This window comes from Penicillium antarcticum, assembly GCF_028974205.1.
Source record: "Penicillium antarcticum strain IBT 31339 chromosome Unknown utg000010l_segment0_segment0, whole genome shotgun sequence".
NCBI lineage: Eukaryota > Fungi > Ascomycota > Eurotiomycetes > Eurotiales > Aspergillaceae > Penicillium > Penicillium antarcticum.
The window spans coordinates 282,693-310,107 of record NW_026695308.1 but is presented as its reverse complement, the minus strand read 5'-3'; the positions used below and the strand labels follow the sequence as shown (position 1 = coordinate 310,107).

Below are 27,415 nucleotides of genomic sequence, written 5' to 3'. Positions count from 1 at the left end.
ATGGGCAGAAGGCGGTTGCAAGGAATTTTTGTGTTCATAGTAGACGTTGGGTGAAGAGATTGATGTTACCCTCTTCTTGGCTAGGTGAAAGTCGGCTGTAGGTTCCTAAGCAGTACGGAGCAATCTCGTAAGCGAACAAGATGAAAGTTGCCTTGCGTATCACCCAAGGCAAAGCGTAGTGAACACAAGCTAGAAAAGCTAGCCTAATCCACAGCGGAGCTTTACGAAACGCAGAACGATAATGTATCACTGCTTGGATATTTAGTGGCATAGACGTGAGATGGAAGAACCACGGCTCCATAGCGTAAGTTGGCAGTAGGATTAGCTGCCCGCGCCCGTGATGTTGGTTCCACTTAAATGACGACCGCTATGGAGTACTTTCCCAACAATGGCAAGGCCAAATCTAGTCGCTAAACCTAGTCGTCGTGCACTAAATTTAGAATTATTTGTAATTAAAACGGGTGGAATCTCGTGAAAAATCTCACTGCATGAAACCTTCCGGGAACGCCCCCAGCTTCGTGTCAAATATTACGTCTATGTGTTTGCTACACATCCATCATTGACATTTTTAGAGCCAAGGATGCTGGCCAGCTGCACTTTTACTCGCAAGCTGTAGCATGAATCCCAGGTGGTCACTGTGCCTGTACAACGTAATCATGTTGTTCTTGGAAAAGGCTACCTAATCCAGAACCAATAAGCAAGGTTACTAAAGAAGTTAATATTTCCTTTCGGGCTCTCGAGAATTCTTACTGATTGTAGAACAATAGCCACACCAGCCATTGCAGACTCGCGGAATCTCTTGGATTAGGGCCCGTGTGTATCACGTGACTAACGTAAAGGAGGAAGTAGCTTACGAGTCATTTTTACATTGCGAATATCAATTGATTGTGGGTCGAGGCGGCCTTCGAAGTCTGATGACGCATGTTACAAGAGCCAAAGGGGGTTTACCGAAGACCGATACAGACTGCATACGACAGAGCTTCGAACAGTCACGCATCATTGAATGATTGATGACGGAAGTATAGCGCACACTTTTGCACTGTTCTTTCGACATCGACATCGTTAAAGAGGATTACGAGTGTGGCTCAGCTTTTATGTGATATAATGGCAGCCTGCGCATCATGATACGTGATTCTTAAAAGTTTCCTCGTGATAGAATAATAATATTGTTATAAGGTAAGAATTAAAAACTGAAAATAGAAAAGAAAAGAATTATTAAATGAATAAAAGAAAAAGATAGATTTAAAATTTAAAAAATCGATGTTTCATGCGGGGTCATGGCTTGGTAGAGACAGGCTGCTCAATTGATGCATTTCGAAGTCAGAGTACCTGGATGACCATGTGACAAAAGTTAGAAGGAGCTCATCGAGGGCCGGCACTGACTGCCTACGATAGAACTTGAACAGTAACGCATCACCCCATAATTTATGACGGAATTATAGCGTAGAATTTTGCACTACTTCTTTGAGTATTGAGCTTATATACAAAGGATTGTGAGAGTTGCCTAGCCTTTACGTGATCTAATGGCGGCCCGTGCGTCTTGATACGAGATGCTTAAAATTCTCCCGTGATTGAGCATAACATCATAGTACGATACTAGCTCAACTCCGCACGGGACATGCCCGGCTGAATGGATATCTTGACCGAATCGGCAAAGCCGAAAGTGATTTGTGCGAATGTGGCATTGAGCGTGAAACAGTCCCGCATTTCTTGCTTCGATGCACACGGTGGAATGAACAACGTCGCGCGCTGATTGAAGCCGCAGGTCCGAACTTCGGTAGTCTGTCGCAGATGCTAGGAGGTAAACCTGGGACTGTAGAGGATGCGAGTGAACCGAGTGGAAGAACATGGAAACCTGATATCAAGATTGTCAAAACCGTTATCGCGTTTGCAGTGGAGACGGGACGGTTGGCTAATGAAGCGTGAGGAAGATCTGAATTGGTGACGCTATCAAATGTACATACTCTACGGAGCAGTGCACACTAGCTAGGGGGCTACATACGACCTAAGGTCGTGAAACGCCTGAGTAATAAATAAATAATAAATAAATAACATCTTAGTAATGATATTGTAATAAAAAAAATGAATTAAATTAAAAATCAAAATCAAAAATCAAAAAAATGAAAAACGAAAAATGAAGTATGAAAAAAAAAATTAATCTCACCAACTTCATGCTTTGCCTCCGAGCCCTTCCAAGCTACAGAATTATCCGAGGTCTATCGGTAACAGTACCTTTTTCTAGGGTGAATGTTACTTTCAGAATCAACAATTTAGTAGGAAATTCAGATTTAAGTGTTTTTGAATAGTTGCAAGGGTAGTCCACGGGAGGAGACCTGGAACGATGATAACAAGAGTGAAGATTTTAAGATATGCCCGATATAGGTATGGTGGTATTTACACTGATGTTGCTTCTCCTAAGAGAATCCAGCTCCTCCTAATTTTAGGGAAGACTGCGTGGGTATGGAGGCAAGCTACACGTGAAAAAAGCTAATTAATAAAGGCTACAATTATTCTGCTTACTGTTGCAACTGCCTGGGTGGTATGCTTCTACAATTTCTATGGTCAACACATCCAGGAGGTTCTAGGACAGTATGGTGCTCGAGCCAGCCTTGGCGCAAACACTATAACTGCCTTATACCTGGCAGTTGCATTCTCACTTGGGTCAAATTGCATGAATATCTGGCTTATCCGTCTGTAATTTCTCATAAATATCGTTGTTTTCGTTTCTTAAATTATCGTAGTCGAGTCGATTTTGACGGTCAGCGTTCGGTCTAGCAAGGATCTTCCAAACATTTGATTGGTAGTCAGTCTGTCCTGTCAGAACCTTTCATTTGAATTATTTCCAGCCGATTTATGCCAAGTCCAGGTACATGACAGATGGTGGGCAATAGAGCGGTTCAAAGCGAGTTTTCACGTATAAATTCTATTTCTCACAGGCTTTCTAGTTGGCATGAAACAGGGCATTTCAACACTATCAAGCTACATCATAAGCTATTTTTGCTTTACGTTCCAGATTAAAGGACAAAATCGCCAAGTGGGAAATTGCTCCTGATCGCTTCATGCCCTCTTCATAATCGTGACAGATAGCAACTGGCTATCTTCGTTCTTACTTAAAAGTCTAAATCATTGAACAACTTGGGTATACTTAACTTGCACATACTCCTACAGTCATGCGGGGTTGGATTTTGATGGTGCGCTATATTTTGTCACTCATTTCCTTTGGCTAAGAAGGGTACAATTACTATTGAGCCATAATCGGCAGGGACATTGGCACTTATGTCTATCGCGAAAGCGTCAGGAAGAAGTCAAGTTCCAATTCATGGTGTGTGACGGCTCTGACCCGGACCCTGTAGGCCAACCACGTGCCCAGTTGCTTTAGACTTGGATATATTCAATGGAGGATCTCCTATAAAGAAAGAGTTTCCAAGGGATTAAAATGCGGACTACATTGAGTGGTATCAACAACGTCGGTACTGGTATATGATGGTGAGCGTTTGGATTAATGCGATATGATCAGATGAAGATTTCAGGGTGTCTCAAATGCCTGAGAATAGTTTTACTATAAGCGATGATGGCGAGAAGCGATTGGGGAGAGAATACACATCAAGCTTCGCTAAAAAAAAGCTCCTAAGTTCCAGAAATATAAGCAATCGAACAGAGGGAGTTTCTAGTTTGGAAATTTTCATTCCAGGGCCATCCCAAGAATAGCTAGAGGCTTGCCCTGTTGTCTATATATATATATAATGGCAACTTCTAACCAGATCCTCTGTTGGGGGAACATTTAGAAAGGAAGCCCTTTCGAAAAGATTGGACAACAGGTCAAGCATTGTGCATCAATGTATAGATACTGATGAGGCCAGGAAAAACCCTACAAGCAACGCGAAACTTATTTTCGCCGACCCCTTATCAGATTCCCTCTTTTCCCTGTCCCTAAATTTTCAAAGCCCCTGGCTTATCCCATTGCCCTGCTCAGTCGCACAAGCTCTGTATGCGAGCCTCAAGTAAGGATTGGACCTCTACGTGGTACTTGAGATAAGTAGACATTCCTGGTGAAACTAAGCAAGTCTAAATGGCCTACTCGATACGCTTGGCCGTAGCCTGAATTAACTGTCAGAATCGCTTCATTGTTATGCGATCGGTTGGTTCATGGTTATATATGCAGCGGAGGTTCATCAACAGAACTTTTTGTCTCTCGGAAGAAGCACGTAGCATAGCCATATAACAATACATGCAGTACTAATTATTCTGTACACCGTGGCTATTGGAAGAAGATCTTGTCTGGGTTTCAATTTGGCGCTTAGGGTACAGTAGTTGTGTAATAACTCCAGGACTGACACTCAGCTAAGTGATGCATGCTTAGCCAGAGACCAGACGTTCTGTCGACTCACAAATAGCATGGCGTGTAAATCGACAATCGAATTCCTCAATCAATACAGTATCGGGCGTGATGAGATTGGTGGTAATCTTGAGGGATCTCATGGTTTTGTATTTAATCGCTGCGTAGTGTTTGGCTCTACCCCAACGGCCTTCCAATTCACGATAATCTTGACTACAGCGGTGACACGCAGAACATGACAATGGTCACTGAGAACTAGTGATATATTTCTAGGACTCTGCAATTCGTGTTGTGCAAGACCGACATAAACACTCGTAATTGTTCTTTCCACATAGTGTTCTCATAGAAAACCGTAATTTCTTCCCCTTCATCTATCTCTTTCAGTGCCACAATATGGGCTCTCGATCTCTCGGCCCGTACAATTTCTGAATTTCCCTTTCAGCCATGGTCCACAAATCGAGCAGGTCCTCGAAACATCCCTGCTGCTTGAGACCGAGAGAATAGAAGAAGACTGAAGACTTTTCTGATCTCTTTAATACCAACTATTTCTTCTTCGTCGGAGATACACAGACTCTGCTGAAAACACAGTAATCTGTCCTTTCTGAAAGGAGCCCTTGTCGAAAACGACGGCCTCTGATTCTAGACCGGAAGGATGCTCGGACTCGGCAATTCTGAAAGGACTATCGCAATGATAGATCCGAATGTAGCTTTGAAGCTGTCTATGCAACCACTCAGATTGGGAAATTGACTTCTTCAGACAAGACATTTGTAAAATTCTTTGCTCTGTATTGAATGAATCATTTTCTTCGAGTATCTTCTCTATGGCTTTTTTTATCAACTGTGCGAGGTGGACAGTGCCTAAACGGAGCTTTTGCGTGTGATTTCCTTGAGCTTCGCCCGTGGAAGGGAAATCTTGCCGATCACTAGGCCTATCGCAGTATCGTCCATTTTCGCTAGCATCGCTGGAGAGACGCGCATTATCTTTGACTTCCCATTGCGACGACCATTACAATAACGTTTCTTGGTAAGTTTCATTGATGTTAACTGCGAAAGTCTGAATATCCTCATGGGAGACATTCAGCGTAATATGTGCCAGGACGGGAAAGGCTCCGCTCACGCTGGATTGGGTGGAATACTAAATTTGGAGCTGTCCAAATTTGCACATTTGGCCGGCCGTACTGGACTAAATTGGTATTCCGTGGAACACAGCAAAGCGGCGACATGGTTATAGCTGAGAACAAAGCGTCTCCATAGAGGCCTAGCAAACATGGAAAGAAAGCTATTCGACGTCACTGAGTACAATATCGCCTTCCCCAATGCTCTCACTCAGGTAAAAATTGAAGGGTAGATACAATGGTAATTTGGAAGGGTTTGACAAGCCTTGGCCTTTTTGGTGGAAGTACGAGGTTTGTGGCTTACATACCACATTGTGCTGTGTTGAGATTGCCTAACTGTAAAGTGATAAGTCACGCGCATTAACGGGTAAAGAGGCGTTACCCGCCACTCTTGGGCTGTCTCGTAGACATCAAGGGAGAATGGGGATTTGCCCCAAGAAAGAGAGAGGTATAGTCAGATCCATCATGCAATCATCGCGAACATCGTCTATAATATAGACGCGATGACCGTGCCGTGCTCTTTAATGCTCTAGGCTACGTTGGGGTGTTTGTCTATGCTTAGAGAAGGACACTTCACACATAAGTGGGACGCAGGAGCAACGGAGCATCAAGTTCCGGCATGATACGTCACGGCGGAAATCTCGGCACTTGGTTGCACATGAAAGGCTAAAGTGAGCCTTGAATTTGCTCATCAAGATCCAGTTCCACTGAGCTTAGGAACCTGTCGTCAATGAAGGAGTGATAAAACACGATCTCATTAGATGTAGGGCTCAATTAGTGTCTAGCCTACGTCTGTACTATGATGTCAATAGAATGCATTGGAAAACAACGGGGGTGGGTACCAAGATGCTTCTTGCTTAGGTTTGTGACTAGGAAAGGCTCTCCAGAACAATCCGTGCTGGTTGATTAACACCAGGTTGGTATATCCATATTTAAGACGATACTAAAATTCTAGGAGGGTACTGTAATATGGAAAACAAAATTTACAGCACCCTCTGTGCCGTGGCAGAACTTTGTCAGAGCTTGACTGCTGGTATGGACGGCGAATGATCACGGCATGAAGCAGGAATGCTGGTACAAACAGTGCATTCTTGATATCATGAATGACGAGTATAACGAGGAGGGACTCATAGCTGACAGATACTAAGCTCGTAGAGCCCGAATCAAAGCCGTTAAGGAACGACTAACCAAAAGATATCTGTTTCGTCATGTGAATTTGCCGACCTATCTGTTTGTATACGACATTCGTCTCGCTGAATTCGTGGCTACTCTGCAATCATTACCACCCAACGAGATTTCTTCATATACTGTACAGAAAACGAAGTTCCGTAGGCGTTGCTCAAGCGTTAAAGACAGGTGGCCAATGATTGTCGGTCTGTTTTCGAATTGGCGGAGATGTCTAAAGACCGAAAATCAAATAAGCGCTAGTAGAGAGAAAAGTCTGGCCATCTAAGTATAAACTAAAACTACGCACCAACCCACGGTGGCTTTATATATTTTCATCCTTATATCCGAAAATAATGTCTGACAGTATATTTGCCAGCTTTTGATTCATTTGATAGACCAACCAGCACAGTACAGGGACGGTCAATAGGCCACAACAGCGATGGGCAAGCAGTCTACGAGACACAGCCCCGCAGGCGCATGCCTCGAAGCACAAGGGACGAATAAGAGCCCGAAAAACTGCAACCAGGGCTGACTTCGACTGACGATAGAGTTTTGACCTGAGCGGCTGTGCCGACTTCCGTGGGATACATATTATCTGGCCTATAAAGAACTAAGGCGACCCTGAATTCAAAACTTAGACATAGTATCATCATATTGATCGTGTGATATATGCCAACCAGCACAGCATCTTCTTCCTTGTCTAAATTATCGACATATGTTAACGTAAGCATTTCCTGTGTCGCTGTGTACCTACCACATGATCTCGGGCACCAGCTAATCAACGAAAAGATGTCTCTCCTGGATCTTCCTCTTGAACTTCTGTTTTGGGTAGCAGACAATCTGGACGGAGCCCAGGATCTACTTGCGCTGGTGTGCCTCAATAAAGCAGCGAATGCTTCTCTCCTTCCCTCTCTGTACCAATTCAATGTGAGACGACAACGCAGTTCAGCATTGTTTTGGGGCGTCCTCAAGGGAAATGCAGAATTCGTGGAAAAAATGCTGCGTGGTTACCAAGCAGACGTCAACACTACCGATGATAAATCTCGCACACCCATCTTTTATGCCCTTCGCGCTCAAAATCAGACGATCATTCGCATGCTTCTTTCCGACCCGAGAACGGATATCGATTGGCAAGATAAACACAAGCAGACGCCATTGATATACACCATTGCCAGGAACGCTTTGTCTGCAGACTCACTTCTACTGGATTTCAAGCCACGTCTGAATAGGAGAGATGAAAAGAAGCGGTCTGCTATCTGGTATGCCGTTGCACATTGCCATGAGGGCCTGGTTCAGGTTCTTCTGGGAAGGGGTAGTGTTATACGAATGTCGGATTACAGAAACATCTCATCAGTTGGTCTGGCCATTGTCAAAAAGAGCGCGGAGGTCACCCGCATGTTGCTACACCATCGAGAGTCTGATACAGGAAAGTGCTTACTGGAAGATGACAATGTCAGAGACCATTTGCTGCACCGGGCTGTAAAGGTGGGATTCCATGATATCATCGCGCTACTCGTTACCCATGGTGCGAATCCGAATACACGAAATAGGAATGGCCAGAGCCTCTTGCACCAAGCCGCAGAACGTGGTGACAAAGAGGTACTTCAACACTTGCTTACCTATGAACAGACATCCGCCGACGCCAGAGACAGGTTCGGTCGCACCGCCTTCCACATCGCAGCAGAACACGGCCAGAAGTCAATAGCACGTCTTCTCTTGACCTGTAGCGCAGTGGATATCAATGCCTTGGACAATAATGGAGCAACAGCGCTCTGTTTAGCTGTTCAGGCAGAACGTACCGCGATCGCCTTACAGATTCTTGCAGAAGACCATGTCGATCTCAACGTGAAAGGCCAAAATGGCAGTACAGCTCTTCATTCCGCGGCGAAAAGGGGAAATGTACCAATCGCGGCTGTTCTTCTCAACAATCATGATCTAGATCCGAACATTCGTGACGATGAGGAATGGACTCCTCTCACCTGCGCTGCTTCTAGGGGTGACTTATGCATGGTGGAACTATTGCTCGCAAGGACAGATATACAAGTGAACGTGCCACAGGCTTCTCCTCTATTCCATGCTGCGAGAGAGGACCATCGAGACGTCGTACGTCGATTACTCTGCCTTGATACCATCGATATCAATCAGAAATTTTGGGATTTTTCGCCGCTCTGTGTTGCATCCGAGATGGGACACCTTGAGATTACGAGACTACTTCTTAAGCACAGACCGCCACCCGACCTTAATCTCAAAACTTACATGGGAGACACTGCACTCTCTCTGGCGGCTTGCCATGGTCAACTATCGATCATAGATCTCTTGCTGAAAGAAAAAGGTCTGGATGTCACTGCTAGTGATAAGCTCGGGGACACTGCAATATGCAAAGCAGCTCGTAACGGACATGAGCATGTCGTTCAACGTCTCTTCAAGGATCCTCGCGCAAAGGATGGCAATGATATGAAAGTTGCCATTGAAACATCTCTGACTAGTAAAATCTCGCTTTATCTTCAGGGCCGCTTGAATGCGGAGGGCAACTTTCGCACTTAGTCTTAAAATGGGCTTTTGATATGTTATAGACAATTATCGACTGTATATATGGTTTTTGATGAGACGAGGGTTATATGGTCTCTTTTTGTTTGAATCCCATTTATTGTCTTGCGCCTCGAGTTACTATTCAACCAGTTTCATAGCCACCATTCTTGCTCTCGGTACACTCTGACACTAATAGAAGAGGAGTGCGGGAGAAAGTTTAAAGATTCCACATGCGTCTTCAGCGATCATCCGAGATATGCAGGCATCGGCGACCTCTCTGTCTTTCGCGCATTAGCATTCTGGAAGCGCATACGAGGCTCCACGCCTTGCGTCGGACAACCCTTCCGTCTTGGCCGATTAAGACGTGTCTATGCTCCATCTTTAGCACATTAATGTGATTGTACGAGAATTATATTTGGGAGAGCTGTTCAGTAACTTTCTCCACCTACTCAAAAGGAGAAAAATCCATCCAATTGTGTCATGATGCGGTGAGTCTTCAAAGCTCCCGCACTTTACATGCTCGTCATGTCCGACGGTCACGTTCAGGAAAATCTTACCTACCTTAGACCTGTGAGGTTACGTGATTATTCCCAATAAATCAGCTTTATCGAATTTATCGCAACGTGGGCGGGTTTCGCGTTTAATCTAGTTGAGCGAAGCAGGCCCCAAGCCAAGGTATCGGGTTCATCCAAGAGTGCAGTGACGCGATCCGCGAGGCTGCTCTATGGCGCGCGTGCGATGGGCGATCGTTGTTTTACTGCAAGCCGCAATGCGGGTCAACCATCAAGATTGCGATATTTGAGCCGGCATGACTCTGAGTTTCCATATGAAAAGGCCGTACGGCTACGTTAACTATGCACTGTACTCAGCCCCGCAAGGTACGACAGGAGACGATTGGAATTTTCGGAGTAACTGTTATTTGTCGAAAAACAGACTCGCATGAAAAGCAGTCTCAAACCAATGTTGTCTCAGTCAAGCTGATGCGTACCTTGGTTCTTTGGGTCTAACATGATCCCAGGAACCACATGGTCCCGAACACCCGGACAACATGCCGTGTCATAGCAGATGAGGATAAAAATATTTCGAGGTCGAGTGATGAAACAACAAAGTGCAACTTAAGATCTTTTCGGACCGCGAACGTTATATGTTTGACGACGGTACAGATCCGAAATATTTGCTTAGCACGGAATCTCGAGCTGTATTCGCGAACTTTGCCAAATTCCAACGTATAGAACCGATTGGAATCAAACCTTGGGCTCGTCATACATCATAATTTTTTTCAGAGAAGAGAGCAGCTCATCGAATGTCTCCAAGGGCTGTATCAGAAATCTTTCGGAGTATGCTCCCATGATATTGTTCTCCATCTTGGAACCTCGAAGCAGGTCGAGAAGAGACAAAACTAGTCTTCTCACAGTTACAATCAACGCGATAGCGTGATAAGATGTGCTAAGGGCCATGTCTGAAATCTAACAAGTTGTGGGATAGCTAAAACAAGGATCAAAAACATGAAGATGCGAATAGAATCCACTACGATGAAGCTATATCAAAATATGCAAAAAGGCCCGCTGCCAAATATGCAAAGTTATCCAGGAAAAAGCAACAACCGGAATTGATTGAGATCAACACCCAAGCTGGGTGTCGCAATTATTTAAGCCTTCTAGAAGAAGTATCCCAGAGATGGGTGACCTTTTTGTGTTCAATTCGGGGTTTTCAACGGTTCTGTCACACCACGTGTTTCTTCAATCCGTTGGATTGAGCAAAAAGATATTTCAAAATAAAAAGGTGCTAGAATTCCAGGCCTTGGTTGTAGAAAGGGCCTGCTTATGGACCGAGACTAGTCATTTGAAGACCGGCTTCTATGGATGCTGTTGCTGATTCTTCAAAGTCGAGCGGGAAAAGCAACTGACCACTGATAATTTTACCAATGTGCGTCCGTCCAATTCGCTGGCAATCTTTCCTAATCTGTGACATCAGAATCTCAAGGAATTTGAGAGGGCTCTGACTGAAGTCGGTCTTCATCCCCGGGAAACCTCGCTTGATGAACCCATCCGCTGCGACAACAATACCGGGAGGCGTTTTCATCGATGCCACTCCCAAAAATTCACAAAGGTCTTTGTACTCGGAATATGATTCAAGATACAGCTGCCCGGAAAACAGGTTGAGCAACATACGGAATATATCAGGTATTTCGTTTTGGACAACATCGTCGGGGACCGTGTATAGCGTAAGTCTATCCAACGAAGGGAATCCTCGGCTTTGGCGTGGGGCATACAAATGAAGAGTCACGACACGTGATTCTCGTATCTTGGACATCAAACCATTGGCCTCGTAAGGGCTAATGATCATCATGCGCAACTGAGGTGTTCCATCATCGACAGCACGGTTTCGACTTGTCAGGACCCATCTGACAGGACGTTGGAAAGCATCAGCAACAAAGTGTGAGCCCGCGGGAGTCTTGATGGTCTCAACAAAGTCCTTGGAAGCCAGTAGACTGGATGGGAATTGAGATACGTCCAGAAAGCACGCGGCGGAGGTATTGCGCAGCGTGAGGTATGCTGGCTCATAGGCCTCGGAAGACCTCACAAGAATGCCTGTGGTGACAAATGAAGATATGTGTGGATGGATATGGTGTGTTTCGGGTGTAGCACTTGGAGGCCTCTGGATCTGGCGTTCGCTTTCAACTTCTGGTGCGAGCTCGCGCTCCTGTTCCTCTTGAAGCGAGGACGAAGTGTCGAGACCTTCAAACTTGCGGCAGCGCTTCCAAATTAAATTCAGGTTCGAGCTAGTAACCGAAGGACAGTGAAATGATGGCCGCGCTTGGTGACCAGGTCGGTATCGCTGTTCAAGAGTTTGGCATTCGGGCTCGAGGAATTCCTGGGCTTGTCTCGGCGTCAGATCAAGGCAATCATTTTGGCGGTTAGCTTGCCACAGTTCCCGTTGGCGCTCGAATCGAATACCCTGGACCGCCCAAAGGGGTATACTGTAGCAGCTGTCAATCCAGGTCTCGGAAATGGCCCAGAGAAGCACGTCTGAGACTGTGATCCGAGAACTCTTGTCCTTGCCACTCAAGGTCAGGATGTTGAACTTGACCTCCTCTGGAACGCAAAAGACGACAGACTGTCCGTTGCCCAATTTCCTCATCCTCATGCACGCTGGGGCACAGTCAGTCCTGCCTTTGCCTGATATGAAAATTCCTCATTTCGTACCTTGAACCAATTTGTCCTTCGTAATACCCGGACCCAGCGTGACCGCCGCACGATAATTAGACGGGAGCTTCAAATCGATTCCTCTGGTATGTGCTTCGTCCAGGAAAACAAAGCATGCTTCCATTTGTCTTGCAAATGGTGAAATTTGCAATAGTTCAACCCGCCCAGTTCGATCCAGGACGCAGATGTCGTCTTTGTCGTTTACAAATACCACCGCTTGGACTGGTCCTTCTTTTGGGAGCATTTGTAGCCAGTGCGCTGCCAGGCCATGATTACTGAGCTCCAGAATCTGTGCGCCCACATCAAGAATTACCTGAGCCGGTGGATTCAGACCCAATACCAGTTCCAATATGATCTCGGCGTCTAACTTGCATGGCTGGACTTGCTGCGGAATGCAAGCCACGGAATTTTCTGGCCGCAACAAATATTCCAGGACCAACGCATTCGTGTGGTTTTGCTCCGGCAGGTCAAGTTGTGAGACGCTCAGCGGTAGGGTTTCTCGTGAATCATTCGTCCCACTAAACCCTACTGTAGGATGTGTTTTGATCTCCCCAATATCCCAGCCCGACGCAGACAACTTGTCAGGAAATTCCTTCATTTCTTTCGGAAATACGACGTGTGTCAAAAAGTAGTCTACAGTAGCTTTGCAGAACCGTAGAGCGGGGAACACATGATCGGTACAATGAGACCGGTCATCCAGATTCACTCCCACCAGTTGCTGGTAGGCGGGTGAAAGTTTAGAAGCGTCTTTCGTCCACTCTTGATACTCTGCACTGGCTTGGTCAGACCCGACCAGATGATTGAAAGCAAGAAATATATCGTCATCACCAAGTCCGGCATAATAGTAATTCAGACATGTCAACAGAATCACGACATCGGGATGGCTGAATTCCGAACGAAGTGAAGGGCTATCCTTGGCTCGATATGGCACACAAAGTCTTGTCGGCGGCTTACGGCTCCTATCAGGCCCATAATTGACGCGCCATCGTTTTTGACCCAAGCAGAAGGCTAGAATTCCCCCCGCCAGCAGACCGCGTATCAACAGGAGAGATGCCCGTGTGCTTTCCCCCCAAAATCCTGCGGAATCGTCGCACTCCACTGCTGCGGTTTCCTTCACCGTAGGTTCAGGTTTCATAATGTAGGTGTAGACGGCATCTCGAATGGGCTGAGTCTGCCTCGAGATTGACAGAGAGCCAATACCATTCTCACATATGTGCCTTCCGACGTATTGAACCAAAGCTTTCTCAGCATCCTGTTTGAGCAATCGTATCCGTGGAAAACCGCCGCATGGCTGCTCGCTCACATCAATGGAGTCGGGGAATTCGGAGTGAACGCGACCAGCATAAGCTCGAACCAGTTGTAGCAGTTCTTGTACCACGATCCATCGTTGTGGGCTGAGCTCGACGGGGCGTTGAGATCCCATGGTATAGATCAATTCAAATTTGACGCTAAAGTTTTCATCGCTTTCGTCCACAATGTCCCGGGAGTTGTGTTGGAAGAATTGCAATGTGCGAAGTAGAGAACGGCCCACGGCGCATTTACCAGCAATAAAACACTCAAGGCTCATCAGTTTCAACGATAGTATATGTTCGGGTTGGACGAGCAAGACACCGCCCTGCGACATGCACTCTAAGCACATGCGTTCAATCTCCTCCGCTTCGGCTTTTCCAAGTTTCAGAGAGCGTGTAATGGGCATGTGATATACACGCCGACCCAAGAGACCACCCAACTTCGCGACCAGCATTTGAAACATCTGTCGTGATTGTGGCTTGGCCACAAGCACGCGGGTTAGACAAACTCCATTCGCAAGATCCGCTACCACCATAGGAACGATAACTGAAGATTTCCCTTCACCCATATTCAATTGCATGACGGCATTCTTTCCAGAGACGAAGTGCCTCATTGTCGCTGCAATTTCCTCCTGAATGCCTCTTATCAGGATTCCGTTCTCTATCTCTAGCAGAAGGGTCTCTGGAAAGTGGATTGGCTGCCAGTTCGTATGTCCTGAATTTTCGAGTTCTTTCAGGAGTTCATCCGGGTGATTGAGAAGGCCAGCAAGTCGTTTCGCTCGCTGCAATTTAGTGATCGAGCACCCGTAAGCAATGAAACATTTTTTCCACTCTAGGCCTAGAGGACCCCATCGATGGCGCGACAGTTGCTCCAAAAAAAGGACTGGTGACAGCCTTGGGTACTGCTGCAGTTCCAGGGCTAGTTCGATCACCTTTGCCTTGAAAGGATGCATCATCCCTGACCAGGTGCTCTTCTCACGAGGGCAGAGCTCAGACACAAGAGCTCGATGCACCCTACCGACATATGCTTGACACGATGCAAGATAGTTCAAGATAGATGTTTCCAGATCTCCTTGGGCCAAATTGATGTGCTTTGCTTGTCTGCCATCGTTCAACGAAGTAACGCTGTTTTGTAACTGTTCGACATAGTTTTTCTCGTATATGGACTTAGCTTGTATGCCCAAATAGTGTAGCAAAGCCAATAATGTGGGAGCTGGAGGTTGTGCTGTCGATGATGTAGTGAAAAGGTTCCTTAATTGCGGCTCTTCCATGTCGATGATTGGCTGCGGGCCAAGTAGATCATTAAAGAGCACAAAACCACGTTTCTTCGGTACACCTTCAGGTGGCTGTGGTAGCTGGTAGGGTTGAATCTCGACCTCTTCGATCGGTTGATGGCAAATGACATTCGCAATGTCCGTGATGTATCTCTTCAGATCTCGATTGTCGAACCAGATAATGAACAATTTCGATACTTTAACAATCATCTCTTGTGCATCAAAGTAGTCATTCACTCGTGGATTTAATAGCGAAGAGGGTGATCGGGTGGGCCACTCGCGTTGGAAGTGGAGCAACAAATTTTCCATCATCGATCCTCGATTTTTGTTCCGGAGTCTATCCCTGCGCGACATGAGATTTGAAATTGTCTCATTTGCTTCGGGCGCAAGTCTTGACTCTGGAGTGACTTTACGCTGTTCCGACTCGATTTCACGGCGAATTGCATTATTAATCATCTCAGTTCCCTCTGTTGGCAAAAACAACGCACTGGTTGGCAGATGGATTGAAGCCAGCTCTGGAACCAGAAAAAGTGAAACAATTGTCTCAAGGGCAATCATGTTAGCTTCTTTGGAGAAAGCAAGAGCTGCAAGCCAGATCATGAGCTGGAAGTCACCGAGGCGGCGGGATTGTGAGCGCGCGAGGTGGTGTATACTGCACCAATTACTGATAAGAAATTCTCTCGATTCCAGTATCCACTCAGCATCGTACCTCAGCCTTTTCGTGTCCAATGAAGTATCAGGGCCATGAACCCCGATGGGTAAAGAGAGGAATTGCCAAAGATGCGAGGTCAACTGTTCGGGTTGAAGCTTGCGGACAGAAGGGATCCCTTCGTAAAGCATCTTGCAAACGGCAAAGCTTCGAGACGCTGCGCAAGATATCCGATTCTTGTCGAGGCTGTCGTACATACTGTCGTACTCCTGCGTGTGATCGTCGGCGCCGAATCCTTCGGCGCGGAATGAAGATGTGCGGATTCGCTCCCGCAGAAACAGCGCTGGCTCCACATGTGGAAGTGACGGGTGGTTCAGCTCTGTCCGAAGTTGAAAAATGCTCATGCGACGGTTTTGATCCAGTATATTTGTGACTTCCTCGCGAAAGCCATGGTGCTGAGAGAGGCAGCCTAGGCCTTGCCGCCAGTAGATGCTCTGCATCACTCGCTCATCTTCAGGATAAAATTTTCTGGCAGGAGTAAGAGATGCGATGCTCTTGAGGAGTTCAATGTGTTCTGTTTGCAGGCGATCAAAAGACCTCAGGGACGCGGACCGAAGAATAGACAGAGCCTGCTCGGTACCGGTCTTCTTGGTGAGTGGATCTGGCAGGCAGAAAGACGTAACAGCATGCAAGTACGTGAGATATAGCTTGCTCTGTAGGCTGCTATTGTCCAAAAGTCGTCCGAGCTGGCGATCAATGGGATACGCATGGATGGTGGTCGCAGGTTGCCAACCGATCTCGATCCGAACGTGATTGCCATCTCTGGCCCAAGATAAAGCTCCTTCAGGTATGAGGACCACTTGATCGCCAGAGTCACGGTTCGTAAGCAGGAGAGTGTTGCGTAGCCCAACCAATGAGTCAAGGGCTTGGTTGCTATCGACTGACATGCCGGGATATTGTCGAGATTGGATTGCAGAAGTCTCTGACTTGAGGATAAATTCCAATCGAAGGCGCGGCAGCTCAACATGTAGACTGGAAGAGGCCTCGTGGAAAATACAATGCACCTTCAAAGCCTTTTCAATTGGCCGGAAAACATTGGATAGTAACTGGGCCGTTCGGCACATGGTGCTGACCAAAATTGTTCCGTTCCTCTTGAGGCTCCAGGAAGTTTGACAAGAGCTTCTCTGGAGCTGCCAGTTTTGACTGGATGACAGCCATGGCGCTCCCATGGGTCGGAATTCCACCAGGTCTCTTGAGACCGAGTACCAGTGCGCATAACCTTCCACAAACTCATCTGGAAAAAAGCCAGCAAAAATTCTAGACGGAACCAGTTGCCAGACTTGCTCGTCATCCTTCACCGCTTTGACTATCATATCAGAATCAGTGGACTCTGGCACGGTCTCTTTTCCGAGGTGTAATGTGTAGCCCGAATACTGCTTTTGACACGAAAATCGCATCCCCAGTGTGTTGCTGGGCATAACTTCCAATTGAGATTTTCCGAATAAGCTGCGATATGTTGGATGAGACTCATACTCAGAAGGCAAACGTGCAAGCGGGAGGCCATCCACAAGGAGCTCTCCAGTCAAGAGGTTGTAGTGCACCAACATGTCTTCGCTAGACCCGGACTGGCCGGCAATCCGAGTAAACAACCAATATGTCACGTCGTTAGACACTCTGGACCACTTTGAGGTCTTATCATAGGCAGCCCAGGCTGCGTCGATGGCCAGATCTAGTCCTGGGTTCTTGCATTCAACGATACGGTCTGCAAGAATCATATGGCTGCGATAACTCAGAACTTGCCACCGATGATACAGCATCTGAAGCAATGAGCCTGGTTCTATTGTCACAGAGTTCCTCCCGTTCCAAATGACTGAACAGCACTGCAGAAAGATCGAAACATCCGCCGAGGCGGCGGACATAGGCGCAATGGTTTCTGCATTGAATGTCTCTGCGCAGACTAAAGCGATATGAACGCTCTTTGCAACTAAATTGATCTTTTGTGTATCATCGGTAGTCTCACTGGCTCTCATTCTGACAAGATTAACCCAGTGGAAAGCAGACCGGCGAAGCTCATTTAGAGACTCAAGGCACATCGCACGGACTTTCTCAGAAGGAGACAAAGACAAAATCCTTAAAACTAGCCGAATAAGGCTATTGAGCCCATGTATGGTCTCCCAATTTTGCTGGATCCTCTCCATTGTCTCTCCAATCCGCGATAGTAGCTCGACTGTGAATAGGTCGTCGCACAAAATGGCGTGTCCTTGTCTCAACGTCGCGTCTGCTTTAGGTGGGCCCGCTTGATTGATTATCTGGAGCACAAAGATCATGGTTTCGATTTTTTTCATGTCCACCGATGGCATTGACAGTTCCAGCAGAATATTTTGCCATTGGATCTCCAGTCCCAGGGGCATGGTTGCAAGGGCCTTGTATTCTTCCAGTGACATGCCAGCAGGGGCATCGCACTGTGTCGCAATGACAGTATTTGGTGACGGTCCATGTGGATTCAAGGCAGGTCGAAACAGGAATTGCTGCAGTGTTGAACTGTGTGCCGGAAGCTGATAGGTGCAGAATGTCTCTGTTTGATGAGTCCAGTCAAAGCCGCTCACAAAACATCCGAGAACATTGTCAAAGTATTGAAAGTAAAGTCCATTGTTGAGGCAGACATCATTTTCCGTCACATTGAGAATTAGCCTGTCGCGTCGATGAGTTCTCCCGTGAGGCTTATCCTGAGAAAGAAGACTGATCCGCTGGTCACGCCCGTGGTTGGTAAAGAACGAAGAGAGCCCTTGATATGTGTGTGGACGATGCTCTGCTCTGGGTCCTTCCTCCACCGCGTACTTCATATTTAAACATCGATGCAGGAAAAACAACGTGGTATCACGCCAGCTTCCAAAGGGCTCGGGTACTCGAAGTTCGAAAACAGTGGCTTTGGCCCTTGTACGATTGGTCGGCAGAGGCCACTCATGTACATTGATTTCGATTGACTCGGCCTGCCTCTGATAACGTTCTCGAGGGCAATCACTGCTGTGGGCTCGATCCCTAAGCCCCAGTCTCCTATCCACAGTGATGTCGACATACTCACATGGCGTCTCGGATGATAATGCCATCAATGCCCGGTATTGTTGCTGCTTTTTCCGAAGCTCGGCCTTTTTCGTCGTCCTCTCCTGAGTGGCATTTTCTTCGATGGCTGCAAGCAATTGCTGATGTGTGTGAGACTGCTCGAAGTATCGAACAGCGAAACAAGTGGAAGTCCCGAATTCCTGGAAAATCTTCGGGCCATGGTAGCGAAGGTGCGCCTGACGTCGACTCAGGTACTTTTCAGCACACGCCAACCTCTCCATGTGCGATCGAAATGGCAGCAAAAGTGATTGAAAGCAGTCAACTGGTATGCATGCGTCATAGTCTCTCAAGGTCTCATGTCGGTGAATGGCGGATTTGTCGCAGGCAATCCACAGCTCTAAGAGGGTAAGGAGCATGAGTGATGTGGCTTCAGGGTTGTCTGCATACAACGAAGACGCTTTCTCGAAATATCGAATCATCAAAGCACCAAGTTGACCACAGGTTGCCTCCTCGCTCTGATGAACCTCCAGCCACGCATTGAGATCCGAAGCAACCCAATCCTCAAAAGCAGCAAGGTTATACGCTTGGTAATCAGAATCGTGCGAATCGAGGTAATGTGGAAGCTCTGTTCGTTGGTATTTGATCAACTTGGATTGCGGCTGGGAATATTCTCTGCACAGGCGTTTGTTGCTTCGATTTTCTATGCTCTCGAGGTAGCGGTCAAGGCAAGGAAGCGCACATTGAATATCTTGACGGAACTTCAAATCACGTAGCAGTGCCATGTTGATGGTATGGGTATTTTTGCTTCTAATCTGCGTCCACTGGCCTTGAACTGCGCTGCTTGTACGACTCAAAATTTCCCGAACTGAGGGGAACCAAGCCGGCTCATCTGCCAAGTCAAGCTTCAGCAGCCTGCGAACAATCTTGGCATTCATGAGAAAGAAACTCTCAGAGGGCATTGCAATTGAAGCCCTATCAGTGATCGAGGTCATGAAGAAGACCATGAATTGTTTGTACAGATCATCCAAGCTCCCTTCTGCAGGCAGTCTGCGAAAGACTAGCTGCAGTACCACGCGCACCAGGAGCCACAATGCAGATCGGTGCCACGGCGATTTGCAATTAAGCCACAATACTTCCTCCCGAGTGTTCTTCTCAATCTGTACAGACGTGACGTCGGTGCATCGAGGACGAAGAGTCGACATGAGAAGCTCTGTCACCATTTTGGGATGTGTGGTGTCCCTGGTCTCATCGTGCTCCTGTTTGGCCTTCTTTACTCTTGGTTTGGTTCCAGCAACGGGCTGGTGACTCATTCTCGAAATCGTTTGCGCCATGAGCGCTCGAAATTCGGGTTCCTCAAAAGCTGCCCTGGTCATAGCCATGGTCGGACCCGGGAAAGCACGGCGCAGCCGTCCCACTGTCGTTGTAACGGCTTCATTGCGAGCTGACAACTCAAAAGATTCGATACATATTGCGTCATTGTGCCAGTATAGGAGGATGCCTGCGTTTTGCTCGCGAACGTGAATTGGGAGGAATCCGCCTACAGCCTGGTTAGAATCGACCACAATTATTTGCGGGTTGCAATGCTTACCTCGAATAGGTAGCTCTGCCAGACTCATCTCGAGCTGCTTTTCATCAACGCTGCCGTGAGGACTGTATGCTTTTCTGAGGCGAGAGATCATCTCAGTGGCCTTACGCACGATAATAGTATCTGCGGTCGGAACGTAATCGCTGAAACTGAGGAGAGCATCAACGACGCTATCGAGGAGATGATGTTCTTGTTGCGCATTGTAATCTTCTGCTTGGGGAACCTTTGGCGGGAGAAATATGTGGTGGAACAGGTACAATGTCTGCTCTAAAGTCATTGACTTGGATGCAGGAGAACCCTTCATGACGAAGTAGTGGTTGAGAGAGGACAAATGCCGTGGAAATTTAATTGAATACAATGGAACCGAGCTTTGGGACCAATGTATGCTTCGTTAGGTCGCGAGGAGACGCCAAAGAGCCGCTCATGAACATGGGAGCATCTTTAAATATCAAGGAGCTGAATCCTCCTTGTAACAAACAGTATAGCCTTTGATTTTCACAGAACAGGCTCTTTGCATGATGCGGTCTATCACGGTTTGCACGGGCAGAGGATTGAATAACGTACAATGTGAGGGGCGCTTATCATTCCGTCTCAGCTCTCCTATATGTGGAACTCATCACAATGATAGAAGGGGCTAAGCAAACCCCCCTATAGAGACTTTTCTGACTCACCGCTGTTGTATCGACCATTGTCGATCTATGATAAAAAATGTGGTCATCCCATAGTTTCCATTATATGTAAATTAAACTTCAAAGCAACGCTCATATGGCATTGGAAGTGTTCCATACTGCTTCTACAACAAGTTTCTCAACATATGATCCGGGCCATGAAGCCCCACTTAACGTAGTGACTCCACGGACCTTGAATTGAAGATAAAAACCTATCATTGTTTCCTGGCTCGATCAAAAAGGAGCGAGACACAGCATGGGCAGAGCACATATTGCCGTACAATCATTGGTTTTCCTTACATGATAAAGTTCTTGCATCACGGGCCTCCTGCATAGTGCATAATAAGCCTCCCGCATCATGGGCCTACTGCATTAACAACAAATTCATCTCCGCCTTTGAATAATCAAGGAGTCAGCCTCAATCGCACCATAAGGTGCAAACTCACCAAGATGTAGTACAATAGCTGATTGAATGTTTTTCGTAGGTATTAGAGGGACTCGGACAATGGTAACTTTGATCATGTGGTACTAATGATTGCTTCCGGTTCAGTGACATACACAAGCTTCTTTATGTCGAGACCAGGGCCATGCAGGTTACAAATGCTATATTTCAAACTGCAATTCTTGCGTCATGATAACTGAATGTCAAGTGCAAATCAAGAAATCATCAAGACGCCACTCAAATGAGCCGATAGGAGAAAGAGTGAATCAATAGGGGCGAAAGCCAAGATGCAGGTTAACAGGCCTCACGCTAGTATAGGAAGCTAGGGTTGGAAACTGAAGCATAGATCTAAAGATCAAACACGCTACGGCTTGGGAAGGTGGACTTGTTACGCGGCATATGAATTCTAGATTTAGCGAGTATAGCATTGAGCAAAGATGAGCATTGCTCATATTCAAAGGGTTTGATCTTTCAAAAGCCCTTGAAACTCCCACAGCGATGATAAATACTGCTCTGTCTGCCTCTCCTCCTGCCAAACCCGCAGTCCTGTTCTATTCTCCAAATAGCCCGGCCATTCCTTCGGAAAATATCCTTTAATTTCCAGTTTTTGTAGATTTGAAAAATTTCCAAGTGTTCGCACAAAATCAACATCCACAGCTGGACCCCAATGGTTGACAGTCGATTCTGAATCAAGGTATAACACCATTTCTTCAAGAGATTCTACTTCTGTAAGCAGATTTCCGAGAAGCTTGCGCCATCGCGGGCCATTGGGAGGATTGTTTGTTAGGAAGTCTGGGTACGGCCCCGGATTGTATACAGCATGAACAGAGATCCAAAGTCTGCGTAGGTTCCGAACATTTGACGGCTTAATCACATTAAGCCAATCTATACCAGTGTCGGGGTTGTGAATTTGGAACATGTTTACGATATAGTATTCCGGTGGATTTTTCGAAAGTGTAGTTTGAGGATCAATAATGTGGATTCTTGACTCAGACATAACGGATATATTTAATCGAATGAAACGACGTTATATTTGTGTAACAAGTAACGTGTGGGGAGTTTTATATTATTTTTTGAAAAGATTCTTATACAAATATGAACTCTCGAATGCGTGATCATATTTGTTACGGTACATCTACAACATGAAGGTATTCAACATCCGCATTGGGACGTGACAAGTAAAGTCCCGATCTCCGTCCGGCAACCCGCAGACAATATGCATGGAAGTGAGCGCCACGTGATCCCACAATTGTACAGAAGGAAGATATATGTATCCAGTTGAGCTTGCTTCCTCAAGGATTAGTTCAGTACTATTCGGTCATACCACTGTTGTTGTCGTGCCTCATCATCTTGTCTTTTACCTAGTCCCACCTATCCTTAACAATATTACGAATGCTTGGACTATATGCTGAGAATACGTATTCTGAACCCGACGATTCTAGTTTGGAACAACATGCATACTATAGCCTTTGCTTGTACACCTTGCGTTGCAAGCCATATATGCAAGCTCGTATGCAAGTGTCCCTAATGTTCTCCGTAATTAATTCCCAAGTTTTTTGAAAGGTCTTTTTTAGTAGATGCATGAACCTGCAATAAGGTCTTTCCGACTGATGGCATATGGACTGGTCTGCCTCCCGCATGGCCTAGTCTGCCTCCCGCATGGTCTAGTCTGCCTCCCGCATGGCCTAGTCTGCCTCCCGCATGGTCCATTCCGCCTCCCGCACGATGCTTACCGGCCCTGTCTTTTAGTCCGTCATGGACTTCGACTCATGCGTTGGCCGAGTTAAAAGTACCCCACTCGAATCAATTACGTACAGCCTTCCGCGTGCCGTCGCTCTGATCTCAAGTTACGAGCGGCTTGCGGTCTTATCCATAATTACGGAATTAAAACGACCTTTGTGTCAGCACTCACTTTTCCAATTTCGAGTTTAATGATTTTTCGGATTTTTTACTTCGAGGACAGCATATTGCGATAATCCGATTACAATGTTCCCTCGCGAAGCCAGATCGACGGGGCATAGCACCTTTTCATCAGCATTTGAACTCAAACCCAAAATTGTCGGCCGCCCGAGGTTTGACCCGTATCACAAGGTTCTCAGTAGGTTCTATGAACCACTGGTGCTGTTGCAATTGCTCGGAAAGAGCCGCGGGAATCACCAGCCGAAACCGCACGATGTAAATACAGGCCAAGCTACGCGCCGGGATTTCTTGCGGAACCTGTCCTACATTTGTGACTTTGAAAAAGGCGGAGATACCTGCACCGCGATTGGACTTGCAGACCTCGGCACATGCTATCAAGTATATTTCGCTTCAAATAAAGGACATGCTGAAATCGCTGAGTTTCTTACGGCGGTTCTTGAGCTACTGCACGATTTAAATAAGTTGCAAGGACCGGAGCTACCTCAAAAAGAAGCGGAGTTTGTGAAGTTTTGTGTTGAATTTGCGGAAAAGCGCGTCAGAAAGGAAAAAAGCTGCTTATTCAGGGCCGTGGATGCTTGTAGCCGAAAGCTTTCACATTCAGCTACAATTGAAGGTGTGCAACTCTAGTAAAGCGTTGCAAGATTGCCGACGCTAATGTCTTGCTAGCCGAAGAATTAGGCGAGTGGTTAAGATCGCTCTTGAGCCACGACAATAATCTCACACTTTGCACGTTTGCATACGAATCCCGGCATTCTCCATATCACTCACAGTTGCAGTCTATACGGCAAAAAAATTTACTCAGCCCAGACATAAAATGCGATCCTTTTGGGCTTGTGAGACATTTCCTCGGACGGCTAGCCCATCATATCCGAGCATCAAAAGAGCTTGTCAAAGCTGTCACTGATATGAGCCAAATACTAGAAAGTTGCGAAGTTTCCGCTGTGGATCACATAACGTCTGTGCCGCCTCCCGCGCCCGACAGACATACGAATCTTGACGGAATTCTCAACCGTATGGTAGGGAAGGGACACGACGAGCGACTCAACATTGAACATGGACTGTCAAAAATTAACGCTGCGAATCACCTCTACGGAAGATTTCCGGACGAATATCGGAATTTAAAGCCACGAGTCCATGCAGAGGTTCAAATACTTGAGCATTTTCAGCGACATCGAATACAATTCATCGAGAATGATCGCTTTGTCGCTTGCAGTAAGGCAGCCTGCCTATGTTGCGAAATGTATTTCAAACACCACCCAGCACGAATGGTTGTCCCTGAATCGCATCGAAATGTGTGGACAAATTGGGGACCGCCTATGATAGGGAATTTCTCGAACTCTTCCGCAGGAAAACAGCAGTTACATATACTGAACAAAATGATTCAAGAGATTCGTGATCTTGTCATCAGCCAAGCCATTGGACAATCCTCGGTCGGCCAGAGACGTCCTGATTCAAAAACAGAAATTACAGATCTCCAATTCCTCGGCTACGGCCCAGTACCTATCAACGTTTCGAAAAAGAGTTCAATAGCTATAAGCAAAGATGCGCCCGTTGAAAATCAAGAATTGGAAAATGAAGCCAGGGGACCATCGATTAGCCCCGAATTATTGACCGATAACAACGAAGACTCGGACAGTGAGGGCGGAGGCGTTTCCATTCATGCCTGGATGCATTGAGGACAACTACAACATCGCTTGTTTAAAGCGGACGGTGTCTTTGGCTTACACCATATTATATAGTTTTTTACCGCTCTCTTTTCTAAGCAGGATGAATGTGAAATTGGAATAACAAAGCATAAGTGTTATTTATCTCTGCACTACCCTTTACACGTGTTCCTCTGGTGTTTTTGAAGGTTATCGTTGCGTGTAAAAGACGAGCCACAATCGTCACAAGTAAACTGTCTTTTAGGCCCTGGCTGGTGTGTTACGACATGCCGGCGCATATCCGTTTGTTCAGCTGCACGATGAAGACAAAAAGGCTGTGGACATTTGACAGGTTTTAAGTGTATCCGAGCGTGTTTCCTGTAGCATATTAGATACAGCATTGCGTGTGTTATGGACAGAGAAAATACCTCCAAAGATATTTCTTATCTTTACCTGTTTTCCATTCACAATTCACATACCGACAGCGATACACTCCATCAGAAAACAATGTCATATGGTCTATTGAAGGCATCTCAGCCTGTTCAAATTTGACCACATTTCGAGGCGCCGAGGCCAGCGGCTCTGGCACGCTTTCCTCTTGAGCACTTCGTGGGCTGGTATCCTCAGTCGATGCCAGTCTTTCAGAGTTTTCTTGAAAATCCTCTCCTCCATCAGGGAATACTTCTGGTTCCAGTCTCTAGAGAGATGAATGATCCATGTAGTTCTCTGTAGACTCTGGGAAATTCAGGAAAGCTGCGTCCATGAAGCCGGAAGTACCATCCATCGATTGATAGACTTCGAATGAGGAGCCTGCAGGGGGTGCGGCACCACCTGTCGCGCTGGGAGGCATCGGATCAATTGTCACCAGTTCGGGAAGGTAAAAGATTTGTTCAGGCAACAGATCAAGAAAAACGTTTGGGCCTCCACCTTCATCTTTATCGTCCGCGTCTTGGCAAGAGACTGTGTTGTCCATGGCTAATGGTGAGTACGCATAAGAAGACACCGCACTGTAGAATGAGGAGGCTTTATACTGAAGAAAGACGCGAGTACTGGTTTTCTGGCTGATTAATTCCTGCACAGATTGCTTGCATGGCTTCGAAAACTCCTACTTCATTCTTAGGGTAGCCCGTACGAGCCGTGAAAACTCACTGGTCAACAGCGTGGAGCCCAAATCACTCTTCGAAAGTGGCCAATGAAGTTTGTCCACATGTTTGCTACTCTTTCACCGCTCGTTCTCAAGCATCTTTTTCAACCTTAAGCATCATGATAAGCCTTCGCTCAGTGTAAAGCTGTTGATTCGTTGGACACTCGAAGCTACGAATAGTGGCGCCTATTGCAAATTGACTTGCGTGAATCATATTTCTCTCGGTGTTCATCGAAGTCTTTGGGGCACACAGTGAACGTTGGGTCGACAAAGTACGAGATGCGTAACAATTTTCTGAGCATCCTGGTGGGAAAAGGTTCGTAGTAGCCGCCATGTAAATTCCTTTCTTTTTTTTTTTTTTTGATAACGCTCGGACCTTGAGCCAACGCATCATTCACGAGTGAGGTCTGACGCTCTTCGCTCTTGGAGTACAAATGTGTCACTTCGCTCTTGAGTCTTTTATCAAAGTGCTGAAACCACGTCTATCCGGCTCTATCTCTCCAGACCCAAGACTATTTCGGTTGCTTGCTGACTTGGAGTATATCACTATGGCCACTTGTCAATCGTCAACTTATCATTATTCTCGGAGCTGCAAGTCCCCTGCTTTGCTTATATTCTATTATATATGGCTTTCTAATACAGTTTCAGACCCGCTCGTGGGAGAAGAAATGTTCCGCGCAAATGTCATATTAGCCCTAGCGCGGTTTAGCGAACCCCAAAATTTACTGGTAAGTCGCCTTACTCTTTAACCTGGAAGCAAGCTTCCCAGCGATATTGACTTAGTAACAGGCGGATACTAGTCATTTCATTGAGTCATATGACTATGTTGCAGGAATTCGTTACCTGGAATCAGCGCGTGGTTTTCCCTTTCACGATCGCGACAGTAACCCGAAGGTAGCTGTCTTTCAAGCCCTCGGCTTTGCTTACAGCTCGCTACCAAGGCCAGAGGCACATGCTCTGCTAGACAGCCTACTTCGATTTAGTCATAGATGGCGCACCACAGAACCTCGGATTGATACTTTGGGTTCATTCACCGACCACCGACCGCAGGAGCCTCGACAGAGCAATCCCACAAGCGAAGCAACCCTACGGTCTGAAACACGCAATGAGGAAAACCTAGGCAAATACACCTCGGCTTTGAATGAAAAAGGACAAGAAGAAAAGAAAACAGTAGAACGTACGGTTTTAAAGCTGGATTCAGATCCTCCGCAGTTTAAAGTGACAATACGATTTGGAACCGCGCATGCATCAGGAATTGGGCCCAAAAAAAAGATTGCTGGACATTTGGCGGCAAGAAAACTCTGCCGTCGACTGGGCATCATAAGTTAAAGACAATTGCAAGACCGTTGAACTGTTCTTGCTGTAAACTACTTGCATTATTGCTTGTA

General features: G+C 46.5%; 4 protein-coding genes across 4 annotated transcripts; 2 read left to right on the top strand and 2 right to left on the bottom strand.

The window, feature by feature from the left end:
- Positions 1 to 7,407: 7,407 nt before the first annotated feature.
- On the top strand, positions 7,408 to 9,162 carry N7508_011106 (ankyrin repeat domain-containing protein; the record flags this gene model as incomplete). Its single annotated transcript, XM_058469166.1, has 1 exon — positions 7,408 to 9,162. One exon carries the CDS (start codon positions 7,408 to 7,410, stop codon positions 9,160 to 9,162), a length of 1,755 nt encoding a protein of 584 aa, XP_058314144.1.
- Positions 9,163 to 10,968: 1,806 nt separating this feature from the next.
- N7508_011105 (uncharacterized protein) lies at positions 10,969 to 20,514 on the bottom strand (the record flags this gene model as incomplete). The annotated part of the gene is made up of 3 exons (XM_058469165.1): positions 10,969 to 12,299; positions 12,354 to 20,162; positions 20,214 to 20,514. The coding sequence occupies 3 exons, from the start codon at positions 20,512 to 20,514 to the stop codon at positions 10,969 to 10,971; spliced, it is 9,441 nt and encodes a 3,146-aa protein (XP_058314143.1).
- Positions 20,515 to 24,616: 4,102 nt separating this feature from the next.
- On the top strand, positions 24,617 to 24,916 carry N7508_011104 (uncharacterized protein; the record flags this gene model as incomplete). Its single annotated transcript, XM_058469164.1, has 1 exon — positions 24,617 to 24,916. One exon carries the CDS (start codon positions 24,617 to 24,619, stop codon positions 24,914 to 24,916), a length of 300 nt encoding a protein of 99 aa, XP_058314142.1.
- A 664-nt stretch (positions 24,917 to 25,580) lies between these two features.
- On the bottom strand, positions 25,581 to 25,856 carry N7508_011103 (uncharacterized protein; the record flags this gene model as incomplete). Its single annotated transcript, XM_058469163.1, has 1 exon — positions 25,581 to 25,856. One exon carries the CDS (start codon positions 25,854 to 25,856, stop codon positions 25,581 to 25,583), a length of 276 nt encoding a protein of 91 aa, XP_058314141.1.
- Positions 25,857 to 27,415: the final 1,559 nt, after the last annotated feature.